This window comes from Maniola jurtina, chromosome 14 (assembly GCF_905333055.1).
Source record: "Maniola jurtina chromosome 14, ilManJurt1.1, whole genome shotgun sequence".
In the NCBI taxonomy this organism is placed as follows: domain Eukaryota; kingdom Metazoa; phylum Arthropoda; class Insecta; order Lepidoptera; family Nymphalidae; genus Maniola; species Maniola jurtina.
This window is the reverse complement of record NC_060042.1, coordinates 2,659,990-2,671,396: the sequence shown is the minus strand read 5'-3', so window position 1 is coordinate 2,671,396 and position 11,407 is coordinate 2,659,990. Positions and strand designations below refer to the sequence as shown.

The 11,407-nt window shown below is 35.0% G+C and overlaps 3 protein-coding genes across 5 annotated transcripts; 2 read left to right on the top strand and 1 right to left on the bottom strand.

Moving 5' to 3' along the window:
- The first annotated feature begins 328 nt into the window (after positions 1-328).
- Positions 329-4,442, top strand: LOC123871980 (serine/arginine-rich splicing factor 2). 3 transcript variants are annotated; one of them, XR_006797389.1, is made up of 5 exons: positions 330-670; positions 755-898; positions 1,626-1,796; positions 2,969-3,038; positions 3,707-4,442. XR_006797389.1 is itself a non-coding variant. In XM_045916073.1 (4 exons), exons 1-3 carry the CDS (start codon positions 489-491, stop codon positions 1,786-1,788), a joined length of 468 nt encoding a protein of 155 aa, XP_045772029.1. In that variant the 5' UTR covers positions 329-488; the 3' UTR covers positions 1,789-1,796; positions 2,969-4,442. The 3 variants fall into 3 exon arrangements, 2 of the variants coding, with proteins under 2 accessions (XP_045772029.1, XP_045772028.1); XM_045916073.1 differs by having other exon boundaries at positions 329-670; positions 1,647-1,796; positions 2,969-4,442; XM_045916072.1 differs by having other exon boundaries at positions 2,969-4,442.
- A 1,777-nt stretch (positions 4,443-6,219) lies between these two features.
- Positions 6,220-7,688, top strand: LOC123871974 (U3 small nucleolar RNA-interacting protein 2). Its single transcript, XM_045916061.1, has one exon. It carries the CDS (start codon positions 6,305-6,307, stop codon positions 7,655-7,657), a length of 1,353 nt encoding a protein of 450 aa, XP_045772017.1. The 5' UTR covers positions 6,220-6,304; the 3' UTR covers positions 7,658-7,688.
- Positions 7,689-7,771: 83 nt separating this feature from the next.
- LOC123871981 (INO80 complex subunit C) lies at positions 7,772-8,864 on the bottom strand. The gene is made up of 2 exons (XM_045916074.1): positions 8,552-8,864; positions 7,772-8,387 (listed from the first exon to the last, which is right to left on the bottom strand). Exons 1-2 carry the CDS (start codon positions 8,697-8,699, stop codon positions 8,188-8,190), a joined length of 348 nt encoding a protein of 115 aa, XP_045772030.1. The 5' UTR covers positions 8,700-8,864; the 3' UTR covers positions 7,772-8,187.
- Between the last annotated feature and the right edge of the window lie 2,543 nt (positions 8,865-11,407).

The following is an 11,407-nucleotide window of genomic DNA, read 5'->3' as shown; positions in this document are numbered from 1 at the left end:
TGCAACTGCAAATAGGAGAAAATTCGACTATCACGACTAGATCATATCCGGACCGGACCCGGTGTACAGACAAAAATATGTGTAGTTCAAGCTTTATACTATAGTCTGTGCATAGTGAGGTAATAATTCATCCCGTAGAAACCAGAGCCGTAAAACTTAAAGTTAAAAAAAAAAACATTCATCCAAGAGTCTGTCTGTGTGATTCAGTTACACCAACTTTACAAAAGTAACATGGTACCTACCTAGGTTTCTCATTTTAATTTTCATTCGTTCACATTTCCGGTCAAATAGCCTCCTTGTTATTGGTCCGTGAGAGAAAAATTCAAACTTCCGCTTCTCTGTCATTCTCCTCAGAGACGCGTTGTGAATCAGTGAAATGTGAAGAGAAATCTAATTGTGCCGCCATTTTGATTTCAACTAATAAGTAGCGTGAAAATTTAACCTTTTTCTGTGAGTTTATCGACCAAAAAGCATCAAACTGACTAAAAATGAGTTACGGAAGGCCTCCGCCACGTATAGATGGCATGGTTTCGCTGAAAGTGGACAATCTAACATACCGTACGACGCCAGAAGATTTGCGTCGCGTTTTCGAGAGGTGTGGTGATGTCGGCGACATATATATCCCACGAGACCGATATACGCGAGAAAGTAGAGGATTCGCGTTTGTCAGGTAAATTTGAGCTTACTTTACACGAAGTGGTTCATTTCACCTGTTCTTTTTAGGTTAACTTAACCCTATTTTTGTCGCTTGTAGATTCTATGATAGACGAGATGCTGAAGAAGCTTTGGACTCCCTAGATGGACGCATGTTGGATGGGAGGGAACTTCGCGTACAAATGGCGCGATACGGGCGTCCATCTTCGCCATATAGGAGCCGACATGACCGGCGCGGTCGCAGGTAAGACACTTTTGTCGTAGATTTAAGCATTAACAAGGCAATGTAAATCAATAAGCTAATCGTGCATGCCTAATATATTATCTTGCCTATGTAATCTGTATTCAGCGATCATTGAAATCATTAGTGATAGTGAAGAAAACATAGGTAGTCAGACTAAGAGTATATCTTGTAATAAAAAAGCATAGCTTATGTTTTCATCCTTGTAAATTTAAAATGGTTAACAAACTTAAAGTAAAGCTAACTGAATAAGTTAATATGAATTCTGCTGAGCCTCTCTTAATAATTAGTAGTTTCTAAGAAATAATTATATAGTATAATTGAGCTGGTGAACAAAACTGTAACTGCATGAAATAAAATTTTACAGATGCAATAAAGTGAATAAAAGTTTCTTTAATTTCACCATAATTTGGATCAAAATTATAAACGTTGCACTCAATTTTAACACAGTTTTAGGCTTTTTTGCTTGTAAATGTGCTCGGATTTCCACAATAAAGTCTGGATTAAAGGAAAAACAGTATTTTGATCATAAGTATTATAACTTCACTGTTTTGTTTGCCAGCTCCTTAGTTTATTTTAAGAATAGGTAACATCCCAGTTATTCACAGTAGTCTCATTATACAAGCTAATACAAATTGTTACAGTTCTGCAGTAAAGCCGAACACCTGCATGGTACACAAACCAATGAAACCTTATAATAATGTTGTGTGTGTGATGGTGTCTCTTTTAGCAACTCACGTCGTCGCTCCAGGTCCCGCTCGCGCTCGCGCCGGCGCTCGTACTCGCGCAGCCGCTCGCGCACACGCTCCCGCAGCCGGAGCCGCTCTGACTCCAAAAGCTCTCGAGGGAGGTCCCGCAGCCGCAGTCGTAGCCGCTCGCGCTCCAGGCATTGAAGTGCTGAGTAAGTAAGATATTTATCCCATTTTAATACTAATCCATTATCATTGTATTGTGCATACATTTTGAGAACATAGTTGCTCTGGGTCAACTCTTCAGATACTGACAACCCCCATTGAGTTAAGCCAGTAGAGGTTGATATTCCACTCATAAGAATTAAGTAACTTCTCGTATTTTGATTTGCAAATATCTATCTCTATTTATATTGTCTCTATCTATCTCTAAATAATTACTCTGCTTAATATAAGGGTAAACAGTAATTTTAACATGACAGTTGACACATTTTATGCATTAATTATATACCAATCCACATGGACAGTGGCACTGAACTGAGACTATCTAGTCTTAGACTGTTTTCATTCTGAGAAATAAATCTACATGCAAATTCTCAACCCAGTGCTTTAAGCTGCACGTTCAAATTTCAGTGAGTCAAATTCCTACATCTCAACATAAAACATCTAAGTTGCTATCCTACTATGACCAACAAAAATAACATGTCCAATGTATAATTTTAACAAATAATTTAAATTGACTTAAAACATGAGAGTACCAAAACTTACAGAACAGACCAGAATACGACTTGCAGTAAGCTGCTTATACAGAAAATACTTTCTGCAAGGAGAAACTTTGGAGCAGCTTCAGTTCAGGAAGATTTTAGTCAAATTACCATTCAAAATATTTTGAAAAGAGATTTGCTAATTGATGTGTGTTTTTGCAGTAAAAATAGTTTGGACCAGACAAGATCACATTCTGACTGTATCTTACACAAATGAGAAACAATTATTTATTTATTTATTTATTTACTATAGTACCGCCCACAGAGTTACACATTTTAATTATACATTTTGTTCCTTACTTTCTATTGCTCTTATGCAACTCCACTTACGGGCAGTCACAGCGTGCATTAACATAAACATAAGTCGTACAGTAAAATATAAAATATAATATAATAGCTAACCTAAGGACTATGAAAAAATACCTAAGTTATAAATTTTTGACAACATCACTGGGTGGGATGGGTGATATCTTTAACACAGTCTTGAATTAATTCTAAAATTAAAAGTTTTCAAGGACCCCACCCACTTGCCTCTAGTTAATTAATTTAGTAGTAAACATAAATTAGCAATCAAGTCTAATGTTTTATGTCTAATAAGTAATTATAATTTTCACAAACAGGTTGAAGTACCATGGGACGCTGCTGTGTTGCATTTCCTGCCACAATGAGAGCCTGCAGCCCTGCACCAAGGTACTAGAACTAAACATTGCATCCATAGATTATTGACATAGTGGCAAACTAGTGGTGACCTAGATTTAAGTTCTCAATTTTTTGTAATTGATCATATATTATCTTAATTGTTTTACTTCATGTATTGCTTTGTAAAACTAACATAACAATGTCAAAATTTTAAAACTAAACTAGTAGAGTTAGTTTGTCAAAAGTTTTAATTTTAGAAATTTAACTTGTTCAATATGGGTATAAGTATTTTTTTTTTTTCAAATCTGTGTAACTTCTGGAACCAAAAATATTAAATTGAGAAATTGTTTTAATGTGTGATTAATCTTCATTTAGTACGGCCTTGAGGCCCTAGTTGTTATTTCAGGTTTTTATTATAATAATCAGAAGATCATGTTCATTCTCCAAATTGGTTAAATTGGGCATATTTAGGACAACCTCAAGGAGAGGTAAATAATTCTGTAAAAGTCATGACTTGTGTTTTTTCCTGTTATTTATTACAATGAGTTATTTACTACAATAAAATAAGCCCTTCAGAACAAATTTTTATTTTGCAATGTAACTATGTATGTAAGTTAAGATATAGTTATTAGGAATTGTCTTACTCATATTTTTTTATCCATTATTATGATAACACTGTAATATTGTAACAATATTAATTTAACTGTTGGTATGCTCAGGGCATTGGAGTATGCGGGGAGCGAAGGCGGTTTGCGGGGAGGGGGGTAATGCGGTTTGCTGACAACTGCTGAATTGCCGTTGTTGCAGAGCATAAGTTATGAGTAAACTTTATATATTTATTGACAAAATAAGATCCACAATTGTGTAGGTATTGATGACTACCCATTTCAATTTAACTTCATGTAGTATTGTTATTGCCTGTGTAAGTTGTACCTAATACAAGAACAAATCATACTGAATAAGTCAATCAATTCAATTGCTGATTTCCCTCTTGAGTAATTTCACAGTACACTAAATAAGAACTCAACATAGTGGTAATGGTTTCACATAGTGGATTAATATATGGATTTGTTTGGCAGGCCGGTGCTGCCCGCTGGCCTGTTTGCTGTTTGCTGTGGCAGTTTGCTGTGCCGTTGCTGTGATTTGCAGATTCCTGCGTCTAGGTTGCTCGTACTATACAGGACTCCCTCCCTGCTCTACAAATTACTATAAAGTACAGATTTAATAAATTTTCTATCCTTTAGGTTTTTGGGGAAAAGGTTTCAAAAGCGCAAACAGATTTTAATTTTACAAATATCCAGATTATTTTTGTCGAGTTGAAACCTTTTCTTGAAAAAAATTATTATTTCACATCAAGAAAGAAGGCTTCGCATACCGACGACATCAGGCATAGAAATACAATAAGTAATATTTAGGTTTAATTCTTATCTTCTTTGAAATAAATTACAAAATAGATTTTCTTCTTTTATTTTAAAATTCCACTTTCCAAGTTTTCATTCCTAATGAATATATTATAAAAATGTTAGACAACAGAAGCATTTTAAAACCTGTCATTAACATGGTGTACGTCAAGATTTTATCAAAATCGGTTCATGCCTTCATAAAATTTCAAAAGAAAAATAAAACCGACTTCAAAAACCACAAGCACTAAAAACTAAAAAAAAAAATTTTTTAATAGTTTCTACACGTGTAAAGTATGTATGAAGTCGAGCGAGCATAATAAAAGCAAATAGAAATCCAAGTGTGAAGCTCGCCCGAATTCATACATACATTACACGTGTAGAAACAAAAATTATTTTTACTTTTTAGCGTGTGGTTTTTGAAGTTGGTTTTATTTTTCTTTTGAAATTTTTTTATTTCACAATTTTCAGTGGCTCCACTGTACTATAATATGCTATGCCCAGTTAAAACCCTACTATTTACTAAGCTATTACACTGATCGCGAGCAACTTGCTCTTATCCATTGAGGAGTCCTGTTCTCCACCTGAAGATATTTATCAGATCTTCATCTTTATATGGGACCACCTGCGAAGGGGCCCTTTCAAACAAAAAAAATCTAAATTTGGTCCAGGTATCTTTGAGTAATCGGGGAACATACATAAAAAATATATTTAAAAAAGATTCCGACGAATTGAGAACCTCCTCCTTTTTTTTGAAGTCGGTTAAAAAATCTTTTAGGTAGAATTATTCTAATAAAAGTGCAGTGTAAGTAAAATTCTGAGCTAAATATGAATTAATTAACTCTTAAAGGGGTAGTGTTATTCCCCACCATTCACACGATATGACTTTTTGCAAAAAAGATAGCATTACTATAGGCATATCAATCAATCTGCCTGTTTGCGTCCACTGCTGGACATAAGCCTTCCCAAGAGCGTGCCCTATCAAGTCTATGGCCACCACACCACTATTATAGGTATACAGTAGGCATAGTATCTAATTAATTAGATTGTAAAATCTATCATATTGATTAAAACCGAATTTTCTACCTACCTAACTACTATTTTTAAACATTTGCCATTCTATTGGCTTTGTAAACAAGTGTAAATTAAAAATTTATAACACCCCCGACGATCCAAAGTATCTGAGTTTTCCAAAACATCATTTTCAAATAAATAATTATGTATTTAGGCAACGTCCATCTTGACAGCTTGACATTTGTCTATTGACATAATATTATGAACCTAACGGTTATCTAACCTTCTTTTCTACAAGAAAACTAGAAAAGAGCTGATAACTCTTAAACGGCTGAACCAATTTTTTTAGATTATAGCTAAGAACACTCGATCAAGCCACCTTTCAAACAAAAAAATCTAAATTAAAATCGGTTCATTCGTTTAGGCGCTACGATGCCACAGACAGATACACAGACACACAGATACACACGTCAAACTTATAACACCCCTCTTTTTGGGTCGGGGGTTAAAAACACAGTCGTGGACTGAATACCCTACACAATGCCTACACGTGGGGAATTAGGAACTGAAGTCTGAATCTGAACTAACCGGTATCCGGCAGTTCAAACATCATTTTGATTTTGCACCATGAACTAATTACTAAACCTAACTTAGTAGGGAGGTTTTTATAACATGTCTTTTTTTAAAGTTTGTTACGTTTACAATGTTACCCGTAATGACTGGCCAGCTAACAGCATCGCAGGAATTTTTCTGAACGAAAACTTTAATGTCACGTTAATATAAACCTTCAAAAAATGTACAATTATTGTCAATTTTTGAATTTATTGTCAAATGCCAAATCAACGTGTTGGTGGTGTTCTTTTCTTTCTTTCGTATTTGGAATAATTTTCTGGACCTGTAATAATGTCTTCTTCCTTCTTCTTAAAAGGAAAAACAAGGCAAGTACATAAAAGAAAAGGTGAAAGAATTACCAAAAAGACACCGAAAAAACCAAATGCACCTAACCTCGAAAACGGGCACGAATCCTCTGACAGCGATTTAGATCTCAAAAAGTTTTCTGACGCAGAAGAATCAGAGAGTGACCACGAGACTGCGGAGCAAAAGAAGTTGCGACTGGCCAAGAAATATCTTGAGGAAATTGAGAAAGAAGAAGCGAAGCGCGCGGAACTAAAGGACCTCGACGATGCTGTAGAAAAACGTCTGCAGAGAGACTATTTAGAACAGAAAGGCAAATTACGCGTAGAAGTTGCAGACAACTACACCGCGCCAACCGAAAACGATGTCAAATTAATACGCGCAAAAGAACATCGTCTATCGCTTACATGTGTTTGTATAAGTAGTGATGGTGCATTCGCCTTCACCGGTTGCAAAAGCGGCAGCGTTATTAAATGGAGTCTCCGAGAAAAGAAGAAACTCGGCAGTTTAACATACAAGACGCATTCCAAATACTTAAAAGGTGGTGTCACTTCAATTGCATTGACAACAGATTTTAAGTATTTAGCGACATCAGATTCATCACCAGACATCCAAATATGGGATCCTCATGCATTGAAACATATACACACATTCAAAGGCCATAAAAATATTGTTGTAGGTCTTGTATTTAGAAAGAACACACATAGTTTGTATTCAGCAAGTAAAGATAGGTCAGCTAAAAGTTGGTCTTTAGATGAAATGGCTTATGTGGAAACTTTGTTTGGTCATCAGTCTCCTATCACATCAATTGATGCATTGACTAGAGAGCGGGCTGTGACAGCAGGTGGTAGAGACACCACAATAAGAGTCTGGAAGATAGTTGAAGAATCACAACTGGTTTTCAATGGACCAGTGGGCAGTGTGGATGAGGTGAAGTTATTGAACGAGGAACACTTTGTATCCGGTAGTGACAATGGATCAATTTGTTTATGGAGTGTGTTGAAAAAAAAGCCTTTATGCACTGTCACTGAAGCTCACGGCTCAGAGAATGATGTGCCTCGCTGGATATCAAGCCTCGCCACTCTCCTAAACTCAGACATTTTTGCATCTGGATCATATGATAACCACATAAGGCTATGGAAAATTGCAGATGCATATAGAAATATTAAACCTATGTTTAGTGTAGAAATAAATGGTTTTGTGAACAGCATGCAGTTTACGAGTGATGGACAGCAGTTGTTTGCGGCTGTAGGGCAGGAACACAAAGCTGGCAGATGGTTCAAGCAGGCTGCAGCTAAAAATGGTTTATTAATTGTCAAATTACCTGTTAAGTTAAAATGATTGAAAAATAAAATACTATTTTACTTTTAAATTGTTTTCTTTCCTTCCAAAAAAATGTATGTTCAATCTACATAATATGTTCTTAACCATTCTATATCATTTTACTATTAACATTTTAAGTAATTACTCAGGATATCCATTATTATTATTAAGTCAGCCTTCATTTATAGAGTAGATAGATATTTACAAAATATTGCTATATTTATATATATTTTTGCAAATCATTAATTAGCTAATAATTTCACTGCAATATTAATTTATCTTTCATTTATATTTTACTTCTCTATACAATACAAATAAATAAATGAATAATAATAAGGTAAGAAGTTTATTTTATAGTTTCAAAGATTAAAATATAGGATTGCAATCATTTTCTTTAGATTAATTTATGTTTAAAGTAAAAACCAACCAAACTCCAGTATTATGTTCAACAACATAGTCATTACTTGAGTAAAGTTAGTATAATAGTACAACTCCCAGAGGAATTTGACATTTTAGAGAGATAACACTGCTTTCAAATTAAAGTATTATTATCCAACAATAGTAGTAGCTCCTCTCAACTGTAAATATCCTGCAGTAATATCCATGGGCAGGCTTCGCACTGTAGCAAACTCATCAGCATTACTGTAGTATAGTTTTGAGTGACGGTCAACATAGGGTGCAGGGAGCCCAGAAATGTCCGAATATTTCTTTGTTGGTTTAAATGTAGGTGGTGCATTTATTGAATAATCTGCAAAATGAATGAACAACTTTTACAGTACCTTTTTACAAAGTATCTAATGGTCATCTCTAATGCTGGCCCTAAACGATCTAGTTGGACTTAGCGTCGAAGCAGCGTCCAATAAACTTGACGGTGTATGGCTTGTGCGAAGCGAATAATCTCAAAGTGCTTACATAAAACAGCATCATTGGGCCATGGTAAAGTTCTGTCAGTCGCCAATATCTGCTTTAGTGATCTCCACATACGTTTCTTACATCCACTTTTAACAATGAACTTGTTTTCCACTTTGAAACAGTGGACTTTCTCGGAATCCCCAGTCATTATTAAAGATATCGTCAGCTCGTCTGTGCCTTTGATAAGAGATTAGATATAAGGCATATATAAAAGGAAGTCTGTGCTTAGAAATCTAATTTTTTATGATTGTTTATTTATGAAAAAAGAGTAGATATGTAAAATCAAAATATATGTCATGAAAATCAAATCACTGAAAAATTACAAAAATAAATTGACTTGATCACAGAGTATATTAGTTAAAGAGTACGAGAGTATTATACTCTGTGTCGTTAGTTGTGTTGCCAGTTGAGTTGCCAATGTTATAAGGAACGAAAAAAACATTTCATTCGTTCACCTAAAAAAATACCACAGTTTCTTGATGATTTCTTGTATTCAGTGGTTGTCCCTATGTCATCAGTCATCACAGAGTAGGTACCTAGTTTGTGTGAATGTGTCTGAGTTTTATTTAGAATTCTCCACAGAGTAGGCACTTTGTAAATCTTCTTCTTCTTCCAGCCCCTATCCCATGCTACGTAGGGTCGGCACAACATGTCTTCCTCTTCCACTCTCTTCTGTCATCCATCAACTTATCATCTACCCCTTTTTTAAGCATATCCTTTTTCCATCGATGTATATGGATGGGCCCTTCGAAGAAAAAAAATGCGCTCACAAGTTAAAGAGAATTGGCAAAAGTCTCTTTATCACGCATCAGTCGGCCGCACACGCTTTATCGTATCGCACGTGTTTTTGACTGTCGAAAATGCCGTCATGTGCGGTCAAATCTTGCAAAAACCGTACGGAAATCCATCAAAAAAAAGATGGAATAACATTTCACTCGTAAGTATATCGTTTTCTCATTTAATTTAACGTATAAGCTGGGTATATTTTTAATTTTGCTATGATTAAATATTTGCCGCAAAAATATCGTACAATTGGAATACAGAAAGAATGGAGTCGTGTTATTTTTTTTTGAAGTAAAACTTTTTATTCGCGTATGACAGACTACTTATGATCATGAATATATTTAACTATGATTGTATGTTTGTAAGTATTTAACTATGTATGTTTGTATATAATTAACTGCTTTACTATGTATGTATATTTGTACTAGTAGACTAGTGATGTTTCCGATATTTGCATCCTCACCCGCAATTGTGAAGCTTACGCATTGATTTGGGCATCCACATCTGCATCTACAATAATAATAATCGATGCGGATAGTCACGCGGATGCGGATGTTGCAAGTCGCGAAAACTATATATGTATGTTTGAGTGTATACATGCTTATATGTATTTTTTATGTATTTAACTATGTATGTTTATGTATGTGTTTAACTATTTAACGATGTGTGTATTTTGTATGTATACGTCGTACGTATGACGTAGCTATATTTTAGCGATTTTGCGGGCATCCGCATCCGCAACGGCGAAGCTACCGCATTGATAGAGGGTTCCGTACTACAGAAGTTTTTTTTGGTTATGGTTTATATTATTACATATTATTTGTGAAAATTCTTTGTTAGATTCATTACATGCTCATATCTGCACTAATAATATTTTTTACGCAAAAAAAATTGACGAAATATTGCACAAAACAGCTCCATTCCATCCTTGTTCTTTTTAATAATAGAGAGTTGACGCTCGCGTCAAATTCACTGACGAGTTCAATGACGTAATATTTATTTTTTTATAGGCTCATTTTTGTAAACGGATTTATATGGGAATGACTTATCCTTATACATCGATGCCTTTTTCACACAATCCATCCACCTTTTCTTTGGTCGTCCTCTTCTCTTTTCTCCATCCACATGCATATTTAACATTCTTCTAGTGATATGACTCTTTTACCTCCGCATTACATGCCCATACCATGCCAGCCACTCCTCATTTTTTCTACCACTGGTGCTAGTTACTTTTAAACTTCCCCTATATTCATTCCAGCGTTGCCAGAATGTTACTTTTGTAACATTTTACGTTACTTTTGACCCCCTCATGTTTCCTCTATGTTACACGACTCAAAATGTTACTTTACGTTACTTTTAGGACTTCATAAAAATATTCAAATTTTTCCCAGCAAACCAAAAATAATCGTGAAACGGAACGCATCCAAAACAGTTTTCTTTGTTAGTTTATTTCACTTTCTCTAAGTTATTGGTCTAAGTTCACTTTGTTTTGTAATTACTCTGTGATTAAAAAAGTGTTTTGTTTGTTTTTCTCTGTGACTCAACTTTGTTTTGGCCAAGTTTTGGCTAATAAAGTTATTCGTGGACTTCGTCTGTGGTGGCGTTTGCTGGCGCGCGTGTTGTGACTTTTTGGAGTGTTTTTTTGTTAGAAGTGGCCGGTTTTTGTGTTCTGCTAGTGTTTATTGGTGGTGGAACTGACCAAGGAACTGACTGGGAAGCACTCTAAAGGGGCGCCGCGTGTATGTTGGCGGGCGCCGGTACAGACGAAGTCCATTCTTATACATATAGTTTTCCTAACTTGTAAATAACTACAAACTTGACATTGGCTAATCAGTATAAAGCCAGTCGAGAGAAAAAAAAAAAAGTTATTCGTTGCGGGGTAGTGATATTGTAGGTAGTTAGGTATCTAAGTACAAAAAAAAATTGTATCTTTATTTCGTCAAAATTCGAAAGTGATTGGTTTGTTCGTTATCCTTATCGACTGTGTATATGTGTTGCTAACACTACTTGCTTGGTAAGTAAATGTTGTATACAATGTAGTTTTAAGTAAATAAGTAAGTAGTTAACTAATTA